This window comes from Phalaenopsis equestris, unplaced genomic scaffold (genome assembly GCF_001263595.1).
Source record: "Phalaenopsis equestris unplaced genomic scaffold, ASM126359v1 Scaffold000061, whole genome shotgun sequence".
Classification (NCBI taxonomy): domain Eukaryota; kingdom Viridiplantae; phylum Streptophyta; class Magnoliopsida; order Asparagales; family Orchidaceae; genus Phalaenopsis; species Phalaenopsis equestris.
Window position 1 is genome coordinate 791,902 of NW_018164503.1, and position 13,485 is coordinate 805,386.

A 13,485-nucleotide genomic window follows, 5' to 3' on the forward strand; every position below is an offset into this window, starting at 1 on the left:
GTTAGAATTAAGTTACCTTAGGCTCAACAAACTTTTTTAATCGAGAAGCTTTATTTGACTATATACTTACGAGGTTCAGAGATCATTCGGTCTTCCAAAATATGTTCCAAATCTTTTCTTTATATCTAAAGTGCATGATCTGGCCGCACTTGGGCTAGTTTAGATCATTTTTATGCCCTTTGGTTTTTCTCACTGATATACTTTATTTGATCATAAACTAGAGTATAGGCATTTCCAAATTTGAATTTTGAAGCTTTTGATTCAAACATGCAATGAAATTTGTGTGGACTAATATGAATTTTTAGGGATGTATCAATGTCTCTCTATTTTCAAACTTTGATGTCAGATACATTGAAAATATATATCAAGTTGCCAAAAATTTTGGTGACATAAAATATCAACCTTGAAAAAAATTTTTAAATGCATCCACTCCTTAAATGTTAGTGCAGACCTACTTGGAATGTGACCCTTGCAAGTCTTCTCAATATTCATTTGGAACTATCAATTTTGAGTTAAAAATATAAAAAGTGACCCCTAAGATTGATTGATGTTGAAAATGGGTTAGACATTATCATTAAAAGAAGTGGTGACGGTGTGTGTACAAAAGTGACAGCGACGCACGCGTATGTGAGTGCATACTTGAGTGGCTGCATGTGCGCGCTCTCTCTCCTGCTTACATGTGGAAACATAGGTGCACACTTTCCGCCACCTTCCTACTCACACAAAAGTATGTAAGAGTGTTCAATTGTTCATCTTCACTCATGCAAACACACATGTGCATTCACACGCACGCATGCACTTGCTACTAGAGCTTTTGTGAGCATGACATCACTGTCACTTGCAATGACAACCAGCCCATGCCATTTTCAACATCTTTAAAACTTCAGGATCATTTTTTAGCATTCCCAACTCAAATTTGATATTTTTAAATGAATATTGTGAAGACATGATTAAGGCCCCTAGAGAGGGTTTGTGCTAACATCAAAGGAGTGGCTGCACCATAATAATTTTTTTAGCATTGTTATTTTATTTCATCAATTTTTTTGTAAATTGGGATATATTTTCACATTTCTATCATTTATATTAGAAACTTTGATGTTTGAAAGTAGGAGGTAAACTGATACATCTCAATAAAATCATATTGGTCCACATGAATTTTGATACAAATTTGAATCAGAAGCTTCAAAATTCAAATTTGGACATACTTAGACATTATTTTATGATCAAATAAAGTGTCTTAGTTAGATAAACTGAATGACAAAAAAAAGATCTAAGTTGAGCCCAAATATGCCCAAATCATACACTTAAAACATAAAGAGAAGCTTTGAAATATACATTTAAAGGCTAAATGATCTTTAAATCTAGCAAGTTTATAATCAAATCGACCACCTCAATGAGACAAATCTAATGAGCCTAATACCACATAACTTCAACATCATTAATCGATTAAAATGCTCATAAAACTTTATTTGATTAAAGAAATCACTCTGGGCCAGCAGAGTAATCTGAATTCATAAAGTATTTATGAAGGATTTCACACCTAATATCTATGAATAGATCCCCACTATCTTCAATAAAGAAGACCTAGATCTAAAAAAGTAAGCAAAAAGAGTTCTAACCTCTTAAAGGTTTTTGAGCTCTGTCATAGGTGTCAAAACACCATCACTTAGCTATTGTCATTGATAGATCATTATCATCGTTACTCTGCCACTATTATTTGTGTCATTATCAAACCCACAGCTGATCAAGCATCATCAAAGGACCTTAAGGATTGATTTCATCCAAACCTGGTCTGTCTAATGAGTGTAGTCAACACCTCTTCCAAGGAATGACAATTGTCTCATCATAAGATTACAAGCCATGATCGCCTCCAAACCTGGTTTGTCTAAGGAGGGCAATTAATTCCGCTTTTAAGGAAGACAATTGCCTTGCCTAGGACCACTGGCATTGATCATCTCAAAACCGAGTATGTCCAATGAGGTCAGTCAAACAATTCATCCAAGAGAAGATAGTTACCTCATCGTAGGACTACGAGCCTTAGTTGCTCCTAAACATGACCTATTAGATGATGTTGGTCTACACCTTTTTACAAGGGAAAATATTTTTCTCAATGTAGAAAAATGGGCCTTGATGATCTCCTCCAACCAGTTCTATTTGATGAGATCAGTCAACGCTTTTTTCAAGTTAAGACAGTCATCTCACTATAGTACTATATGCATTGATCGCCTCCAACTCTGTCTTTTCGATGAGGTCGGTCCACACCTTTTTTAAGAGAAGATAGTTTCCTCGCCGTAGGAATATAAATCTTGATTGCCTCCAATCCTGCCTGTTTGATAAGGTCAATCTAACACCTTTTTCAAGAGAAGAATTTTTTCTCGCCATATGACTACCGTCCTTGATTGCTGCCAACTCAGTTTATCTAACAAGGCTAGTCAACTCTTTTTTTTAAAGGAATATAGTTGTTTCTCTATTAGATCAAGGGTCTTAACATTCTTCAAGTTTTTCATGTCCAATCAAAGTAACCAACTCTTTCAAAATAAGGGAAAGTCAAAACTTCATCATGTGGAATATGAGCTAGAGGGAGGAGAAGTGTGCCCTCCATAATTGCCAAGGTGGGATATTAGGGAGAAAAGAGAGAAATTTTTTGAAGGATCTTAAGTTTTTATAATAAATATATTTTTCCTTTTACAAATAGTGAAAAAGGAAAAAGTAAAAAAAATGGAAAAAAATAAAAAAAATTTGAAATCCTTCAACAGGTGTGCATGTGTAATCAACACGTGTAAAAACAACCCTCAATCAGCTTGTGTTTTCTCAAGCGCGAGCACTCCTACATGCACGTGCATCCAAGTGTGCAAACTCATCTACCTGTGATCACATGAGCACACAAGCATAAAGGCGCGTGCACTGTTATCATGTTTATAATCTCATCATCGCTGCCGCTTGAGGCGATAACCTATTTAGACCATTTTCAGCATTTTTTAATCTTCTAAGCCATTTTGGCACATTTCCAACTCAAATTTGGTACTTTCAAATTAATATTGAGAAGACTTATTGGGGTCACAATCCTGAGAGAAGGTTTGAGCTAAACATCAAGAGAATAGTTGCACAAGTTATTATTTTATGTCACTTAATTTTTTGACAACTTGAGATATATTTTCAATATTCTGAAATCAATGTTTGAAAATGAGGGCAATTGACACATCTTTAAAAAGTGATATTGATCCACACAAATCTCGATGCACGTTTGAAATGGAAGCTTCAAAAACCAAATTTGGAAATACGTACACTGTAATTTATGATAAAATGAAATGTCTTAATGAGTCAAACCAATTGATATGAAATATGATCTGATCTAAGATGAAGTGATCCCAGAGCATATAACATAAAGAGAAGGCCCAGAACATAGTTTGGGAGACTAAATGATCTATAAATATGATAAGTTTATAGTTACATCAGTCGTCTCGACGATACAAATCCAATGAACTTAAGATCAGTTAATTCCAACATCATTAATGCATTCAAATGCTTATAAGACTACATCTAATCATGGTAATCACTTTGCGTTGTCTGATGAAGTGATCCAGATTCATATCGTATTTATGAAGGATGTTACAGCCAAAATCTATAAATAAACCTTGACTCCCTTCATAAAGGGGGACCTCAACCTAGTAGAGAATACAGAGAGAGCTCCAAGCTCTTGAGGGTTCTAGAGCTCCACTACCATTACCACCATCGGACCACCTTCATCTAGCCACCGCTGCACTACCACCATCAAGCCACTGCTGGACTACAAATGCCCACCACCATCACCACTACTGAAATAACCATCATCTGGTCGCCGCTATCATTGGAGTATCGTTTCCCGATCATCACCATCATCTCCATTATTGGACCACTATTGTTAGGCAACCACGTAATTGTCGTGGGACCATCACTATCATGTCGTTGTTCGACAATCATCATCGTCATTATCGGAATAGTACCATCAACCCGACACCATCACCAAACCACAATTGTCGAGCAACCACCATCATTAGATCACTATCATATGGCCACCACCCCCACCAAAACATCACTGCTCGTCCGCCATCGTCATTATTGTCGGACCACCCCTGTCAAGTCAACACCATTGACAGACCTTCGTTGTCCGGTCATCGTCGTCATCACCACTAAACCACATTTGTTTGGCCACCACTACCACAAAACTAGCAATATATTTTCTAGCACATGAATTCATCCTTCGATCTTCCTTCACAACAACTGATCGCCGCCACTTCTCCATAGTATTTTGCCACTCCCCTAGCGAGAGTCACACTGATAGCTCCTACTTATGTAATATTATTTACGGCTATTCAAGAGCCGGCAAAGTCTTATAACCTATATTGACATAGTGAAATCATTTCAACCGGGTTGCATCTCGTAATTTTTATTCAATCAATGTAAAAAACTTTCATTATTTCTTCTACTAACTCTTTTTTTATATGTGTGTGTCAGATTATCATACAACACTAACACATTAATACATCACTTTATCACAATAAATTTACCATCACATAACAATTCTAAAAAAACATGCAAGTTCTAAGAATATAAAAAAAATTGATGTCTTACTCAAAATTTTCATACTTTCATATGCTCCTCGAGATCTACCATCTATCTACCCTTGTCTCTCCATTGTTAGTAAGCCTGTGTGTGTAGACATCATAATCAAGGCTACCCACACTATGCAATGCTCAATAAATTTAGTAATTCATCTTGATATATAATCTATCTACCCTTGTCTCTCCATTGTTAGTAAGCCCGCGTGTGTAGTCAGCATAATCAAGGCTAACCCACACTTTGCAATGCTCAATAAATTTAATAATTCATCTCTGATATATGTTAACTCTTAAAATCATTTGGTTTTAGGTTCACTTATCTTTTCATGTTTAAAGTTCCCCTCAGAATGATAGATAAGTAGTTGAGATAAATCATTTGTTAAACATTTCCGTCCAAGCAACACTCTTAAAATCATTTGGTTTTAGGTTCACTTATCTTCTTATGTTTAAAGTTCATCTCAGAATGATAGATAAGTAGTCGAGACAAATCATCTGTTAAACATTTCCGTCTAGGCAACTGCCTTTTATAAATCCAAGAACATTGATTTCAGATTTCCATGCATTGTATTAAAATAAGGAGAACTTATAAATATGATATATTCAATACATTCTACCTAAGTATACATCCCCACCTAAGTATATCCCTACTACAATTTTTTAAATAAAAGTAAAGTACACATGTTCATGGATAATTTTTTGACAATAATAATGAATATGAAATTTTTAATGTTAGATATATAATTACATAAAAATTGTGTGATATGAATGTAAATTTTTTTTATAAAATAAATAATTTGGAGAGAATTTTATGTTGATATATGATGGAAATCGGGGTGCCCTCCATTTATGAACTTTTAAAACAATCCAAGATCTCTTAAAGTGGGAAAAAAATTACATACGGGGAGCGGACGATCGCAACCACACATCAAAACTCATCCAAACAAAGGCTGTATGGCACAGGAAAAATTTGCTTACGTAAGACGTACACAACGTTGCATACGTCAGAGAGGTTATTCTGAGGGTATTGGGGGGTTATATCCGCGTTATACCTCTTGTAACATCTCTGTAACATCTCTGTAACCTACCTGAAACTTACATGTAACCTACTTCTAACCTATAAATATATGAAAACAGAAGCGCGAAACTTACTAAAGGGTATAGGTAGGTTACAAGTTGATTACAGCGAGGTTACAGGGGTATAACCCTCCAATACCCTCTAAATAATGACGTACTCACGACATACGCAAAATTATGTACGTCTTACGTATGTAAATTTTTCTCGTATTACAGTGGATCTCACTTTTATTAATTTTTTTAAGAAAGAAAATTAAAAACGGATATATGCAAATTTTTCTCCTAAAAGTGATTCAAATCGAAATCGAAATCAAATGTGACCGTTTCCACTTCCTCTCGTTCTTCACTGCAGCTTTCCCTAGTCTCCTCTGCACTTCGAACCATGGGCAGGGCTCCGCGTCTTCCCCCTTCTATGCCGAGCTCAACCCTCGGTCTCACAATCAACAAGGGACCTAAGGCAGGGGAAACCCTAGCGTGCAACCCAGGAACCGTAATCCGCATTGGACGAGTGGCAAGGGGAAACACTCTCGCCATTAAGGATCCCGGTATTTCTCAGAAGCATTTCACCGTTGGCTTTCTTCCTGAATTCAATCGCTGGGTAGTCACAGACCTCGGATCCTCGAATGGCACCCACATTAATGGCTCCCTTATTTCCCCCGAGCAACCCTCCGCTCTATCAGACGGCGACGTGATCAAGATCGGCGAGAACACCTCTATCTACGTTAATATTTCCCCTCCTGTGCACCAAACGCTTGTGGTTCCTAGATGTGATCGGCCGCCGAGGCCGCCGAAGGTAAAACATGAGGATAAGGAGTTGGCTGAGGATGAAGCGTCGAAGATGGGACATAGAGCGAGGGGGAGAGGAAGAAAGCGTGGAAGATCTACTCGGTTTTCGACGAAAGATGAGGTTTCCGAGTCGGTTCTGGTGGAACCTAGGGTTACGAGGTCTTCGGCTAGGGGTGGCTCAATTAGGGTTTTTGTAAACAAGTCGAAAGAGGAGGATGTTTCGATTATATCAAATTCAGAGTTTGTAGATGTGATGGAAAAGGAGAAGCAGTCAAAAGAGAATAATGCTAGAGTTGAGGAAGAGGTGGTAGCTGTGGATGGAGAAAATAATAATAGGGTTGAGGAGCTGAAGAATAATATGGATTCCACATCAAAAGAGAACAATGCTGGAGCTGAGGAAGAGTTGCTAACTTTGGATGGAGAAATTAACTCTAGGGTTGAGAAGCTGGAGGATAATTGGAATAATATGACTCTGGAGGAATGGTTTGATAGAATGGAGGAGTACTTGCCCAAGTCAATACATATGGTTGCGGAGGAATTAATTGACAAATTGAGTGAAAAAGCACAATTCTTTGATGAATATATCAGTCAAATTTCAAATGTTCCAGTTGAATAGGTACGTGAAATCCTTTCTAATGTTTGCAATGTTTGGGATTATTTGATTTAATGAAATGGTATGTAGATCTGTTCTCCCTCATGTGTTTCTTATATCTTATAATTATCTATGTGAAACTTGTCAAATCAAAGGATGGAATGTATGTGCGTTTGTGTGTGTGTGGATTTTTCTTGATTTCTTAAAGAATTCTTTTTTGTTCTAAATTTTAGTTTCCACATAAATCTAATTTTAAATATAGATTGGATTTTGGACAAGTTGATTCCGGAGTGACTATTAGAGAAGTCTGAGTTTTGGTTTCTACGTTTTTATTTTTCCTTGCTTTACAAAATGTTTTTTCTTGGATGGATTTGTTTCTTCTCATTAGAAATTTTATGATGTTTGGTGCTATTGAAAGTTAGATGATTAGCTAGTTAATTTTAGATAAATCAATATTTTCCTTCCTCTTAAACTACTTAACTTTACCAATACAATTTTTTATTGTGCCTTTTTCTTTTCATTTATTTAGGAGATCATTTTATTGTTTGGAATGTAATAAGATGATATTTCACCTAGTTAGACTTAATTGTCATAAGCAATTAGTAGCAATTTTTTTAGCAGAATCTATAAAAGTTCATCTAGATATTATTTGTATCAGTTAGAAATCATTACGTAAACTAGGATTACTTATTAGCAAGGGCGTTATGTCCTTGAATGAATGCCTCAAAAGAGAAGAGGTGGGAGATGAAGGGTCTGCTTGAGACAACTTTCTTAGTACGTTGCATTATAGACCTCCATAGACATTGCATTTGGCTATTGATTTCTTGTTGCTTTCTAGAAATTTCTGGCGATGCATGTTAAGTTGAATTTTCATTTGTTCAATTTGAAACTTTTATGAAGAATGCTATAAGTTTGGTTGATTTGCTAAGTATCTTAATGTGAATGATTCTTTTAAATGTCCCCCCCGCCCCCCCCTACATTGTTTATTCTATTCGTGACTTATGTTTTGATAATCGAATGCAATGCTTGTAAATAGTTTTCATAACACCACAATAACTTTCTGATCAGACTCAGTCTCAGTTATTGATGACTTGGAGTTCTTTTAGATATAAGTTTCTGATTTATTTGCTATAGAATTAGCTTCACTGTACTTTCAATTTTCAAATCATCCATTTAATAAGTTCTCATGGCATTAGAATATTAACTGGCTTAGTTGTTAAAGGCTTTGAAAGTTATTTTCAAGGCCTTGATATTGAATCAGGTTCAACACTCAACTTTGTTAAAAATAAAAAGTTTTTTTTTTTTTTATGGAATGTGTTGGAATTTAGAAATGACTAGTAATCCAAATAAAAAAAATGGTTTCTTCATGGGAGAGAAAGTAGAAACAAGAAAAAGTTGAATAAAAAACAAAAAGTAAAGTAAATAGTGCTCACATATGATAGAATAATATTTAAGCAGGTTAGATTTAAGTGAGTTGAACTAAAGGATCATATGAAAATTGGATAAAAAGAAAATTATCGATTAAATAAGTTGAACTTTCTATATTCTTTTTCATACGAAGGGGTTGCCCATTCAGGAATAGCTGTTCTATCTTTTTACAAGTTTAAAATATATCCATTTTGATACCCACGCCATTTCCAGAAAATGGTTAAAGCCATAAATAACTTCAAAATTGGGCAACCAAAACGGTAAAAAATAGAAGCTTCATACCTCGAATTCACATAGAAATCAGCACCCAATATATGTTCTCAATACATTTGGTATGACAAGTTGATTATAGCTAGAGGTTATTTATTAAGTAAAGTTTTTCTATAGCTTGGTCAATGATGATTGGAAATCAGAGAATTATCAAGCAGTCATCCACAAGTTTTAAAAGTAAAAATTGATAACAGCGTCTTAAATCATCAAAAAGTGTTAAGTAGGAACTGGAATAACACCTCTCAAATTGCATAAAAGGATCTTCATACTTGGATATAAAACCAAAAACCTCATAAAAATTTGAAGAAAAGTTTAAAAAAAGTGGTCCAAAGCATTTATAACATAAGAAAAATAACAATGAAAAAATAAGAACTTTTCATTTGTTCACCCATACTTTCTTAACATTCACGGTTGTTTCAAAATAAATTCACAAAGAACTAAATCTTAGAATAACTGAAATGCGCTGAAAAATTTCACACATGAAGGCGAGAAACATACATAATAGCATCCTAAACATACTATAGAGAAGCTTAATAAATCCACTTGGGCTTGCAAATTGTAGAATAAAAATATCTACATTGCTTATAAAAAAAGGATTTTGAGATGTGAATCTTTAATCCCTATAAGCCATTTTCTTAAAGCTTCAAGTATCTTACACTTGGGCATCCAAAATTTAGAGTAAAAATATCTACATTACTTGTAAAAAAGGATTTTGAGATGAAAATCTTTAATCTCTATAAACCATTTTTTAAAGCTTCAAGGATCCTACACTTGGTACTAGAGGTTTTACATATTTTACACCTGGGTCATGACACCATTGAAGTTTCTTGAATGCTTAATGTTGTTTGCTTAACCATTTATATAGATTGGGCACAGGGGAGTTTTAAACTTCATTAGTAATGGCTCTTTTGGAATTGTTGATGTGAAAGGTGAGGCTCCGTTGTGTCATGAATTTGATGATGGTGATTGTGTGTTGAATATTTCAGGGAAAGCTTCATAGTTGGTTATGGCCCTAAGAGGTAAGGACTATGACAGCAGCTGGCTGGTGCATCATCAATGACATGGTGGGTCTTTCTAATATGATGTTTGGAGACTTTATAGAGATGGTTACTTGTGCTACTATTACAAGTGGAGAAGGAACAATTTGGTGGAAATTTAATAGCAAAATAAGGCCTACCTTGCTAAATAAATCCATGAATTGCGGCATTGTCACAACTATTTTTACTAGCTAAGATGATCCTTCACCTCCATTGTTGCCTAGAGGCATTAGGTGAAAATAATTGCGATACTGTTGACTACTAGAATTAGGACATTCCTTCATTGAGTTTTCAACCAGCTTAAACTATTTTATCTATAGTACCAAAAGAAGCAAAGGACTTGAAATCATTCTTTGAGATTTACGAATGGAAAGGATGTGAGGCATGATTGATTTACAAGAAGGATAAGGGGTGGTGTGGTTTAGTGTTTGATTGGGAGGTTGAGCTTTCGATCAGTTGGTCGACACCCATCGTAGGAAAATATGAAAGTGGGTTCTACTAAGTAAAAATGATGGAGATTATTAGTTACTCATCCATAGCACTCTATTACTCTGTTATTCTATGATATGATAGTATGTTATATGTCCTTGTGTTCGTCTCACTGGAAGTCTCATAAGTGGGTTTATTTATGAGCATCAAGTTGGTTGGATGCAGTCCCAAGGTGGATAATAGTGCGAGAGAGATTTGACAAACTCTTAAGTTTGGTGGTTATAGAGTGAAAAATGATAGATCGTGGAATGTCTTGACGACATGCGACATGCGCCAAATGAATTAGGCATGCCAATAACAACCTTTTCGATCTAAGTGGGATAGAATATTGAATTGTCAGCAAGTTCTTGTGCATCAGGCTGGAGCATCTCAACTCATTTGGATGTAACTATACTCAATAACATGATTATTTTTCATCTGACTGCCCACAAAACATATTATATTGGACTTAGGTGTAATCTTGAATAGATCTGATATGAATGCTAGAGAGGTTTGTTTTTTGGGTCAATGCATTGTATTTGATCGGCTTAGTTGGGTAAGTTAGTCATCCGATTCTCCAAATCTGGTATGGATGCTTATCTGGCTATGATGAGGTGCTTAGAATTTGGTGATGCTATGCATTGAGGCCTGACGGATTGGGGAGCTAATAATTCATCACCAGATGGGACTGTAACATGAAGTCAATTTTTCCTTGAAAAAAGATTGTCACGTTGATGGCTTGCTTGTTTTATGATGCATGCCTGACTGCTCCCTGTAACATTAATTAGAATTGGGCAAAACTTATGAGTTTGAAGATTAAGGGTTTGAAAAAAATTCATCAATGCAAGCCCTTCTTGCTTGCCTCTCCTATGATGAGTGTATGAATCTTTAATTAAAAACAATAATAACAACAACAAGATTTTATTCGACTAAGTAGTTTCAACTACATGAATCCTTTTTCTCTATTGTGTACAATTGAGTGTCATATTTTCATTGAATTTTAATAAATTAAGGTTAGTTTTTTTATATAGCATGCCCAAGTTTTTTTAGGTATACCTCTAACTTTCTTAGCATAAGTCAAATTTAAAACATCTACTCTTATAACAAGGTTATCAGATGGTCGACGTTTAATGTGCCAAACCATCTAAGGGGACTCTTTCAAATTTTTTCTACCACGGGAGTTACTCCAACCATTTCATGGATATATTTGTTTCTCATGTTGTCTCTAAGGGTCTGTTTTGGGTAGTTGCAAATGTTTGTAGAAGTAGCTGTGAAGCTCTTGCAAAAGAAGCTAATGTTAAAAAAGGTGTGATGGCTATTATAATTTTTTTTTCAAGAAGTTAGATCGCAGTTTTTTAGCAGTCACTGCACTTAGTCAAGTCAGGTTGCAAAACACAGCTTTCAGCTGTAGCCTTAGGAAAAAACAAGCAAAATGCAGTTTTGTCAATCATAGAAAAGTACGGTGCGACAGCACATTACTACCACACCTCCGCCCCAAACGCACACTAAGTGTAAAACTAGTCATCCACTTGACCATTCTCATCTCATTAACACTTAATTTTATGCTTCTCTTTACAAACCAAACTTTTGCTCCATAAAACATTGTAGAACTCACCCCTTGCTATAAAATTTTCTTTTAAGTCTAAGCGGTACTTTTCTATCACACAATAGACCCGATACATTCCTCCACTTCAACCATCTAACTTGAATTCTACTAATAACAGTGGGATTTATATCACCATCACTTTGAACAATAGACCCGAGATAACTTAAACATTCACTATTTTTTATGACTTGACCACTCATTGGTACAACCTTGCCATTAGATCTACTATTATTAGAATTACATTCATGTATTTAGTTTTAAATCTACAAGTCACTTTTATTTTTTTTTCAATTCTCTAAGCTTTTATATTCATACTAATTTTATAAGAAAATTCATGTTTTTATATTTTTTTTCTTGCACATTATTATTCTAGTGCCAACTATTTTTTGTTATTTAGAGTTTTTTTTGTTCTCCAATTTCATCTTTTGCAATTTGCTTAATAACACTCATTACTTTCATATTAGCTTCTTTATGAACATCTCATAAAAATAAATTTATTTATGAACATATCTTAAGATCTTGAAATTTTCTCATAAAAATAAATTTATTTTTGTTATTTTTAGTACCCTCATCTAATTTTATGATACTATTTCGTTGTATTTTTCATCTTCCAAATCTTCATCTTAAAATCTAATAAATTATATGTTTGGTACTTAAATTTTCACTTGCAATTATCATATTGTCCTTACAATCTAGACGATCTATTGGTCTCATAAAAAAATAATTAATTTATATTTTATTAGATCTATTCTTATAAATGTAATATGTTCATCTTTTTTCTTAAATAATGTATTAGCTAAAATAAAATTAAATATGACTCTACCTTTGTCATTCATCACTCTGAAATTATATTCATCCTAAATACTTCTAAAATTTTTATCATTTTACCAACATGTCCATTTTCTTTAAATAAAAATTATTTTTTCAAGTGGTATCCTTTTTATTAATTCCTTTTGGTCAATTCCATTTTTTTTTTATTATTTCCAAACATGTTTGAAAAGCATAAGCATTTATAATATTAAAAATCTTAGTATCAACAACAATCTTTAGAGCTATCATTCTATATTTAATTCTACTAATTTTATAACATTATCTTTCAAACCCTGATCTATAATTACACATGTTATTTCTAGTTTGACTCATACATGACTTTCAAAATTTAAAACGTATACTATCAATCTCTGTAATTTTTTTCAACGCATTTAGTTTCTTGAATCTTCGTATGAATCATATTATCTACTAATTCTATTAATTTACCTGCAAGATTACATATATTTCAAATTTATATCCTAATTCTTTTTTATGGACTAATTTCTTTTCTTACATCCGTCTATAATGTGAGAACCCTTAATTATTTAACTTACACGCAAGTGCCAGTGGAGCTGCCCTTGTACATTGTCACTATAGTTTTGTCCGCCCTACCACTGGCAATGATTTAAAGGATTCATATAATCTTTTGACAAAAGTTTTAACCTTGCACAAGTGCCAGTGGAGCTGCCCTTGTACATTGTCACTGTAGTTTTGTCCGCCCTACCACTGACAATGATTTAAAGGATTCATATAGTCTTTTGACAAAAGTTTTAACCTTGCTGTCAAATACCGAACACAACCCTCCACTTTAATTAT

At 34.3% G+C, this 13,485-nt stretch overlaps 2 protein-coding genes across 2 annotated transcripts in view; both read left to right on the forward strand.

The window, feature by feature from the left end:
* The window catches only part of LOC110019540 (mitochondrial substrate carrier family protein E), a gene marked incomplete in the record, with an annotated part of 63,844 nt that overhangs the window by 37,864 nt on the left and 12,495 nt on the right, over nt 1-13,485 (forward strand).
* Nucleotides 5,988-7,074, forward strand: LOC110019538 (FHA domain-containing protein At4g14490-like; the record flags this gene model as incomplete). Its single annotated transcript, XM_020717237.1, is given in 1 exon segment — nt 5,988-7,074. A coding segment is annotated over 1 exon segment (1,020 nt). The 5' UTR covers nt 5,988-6,054.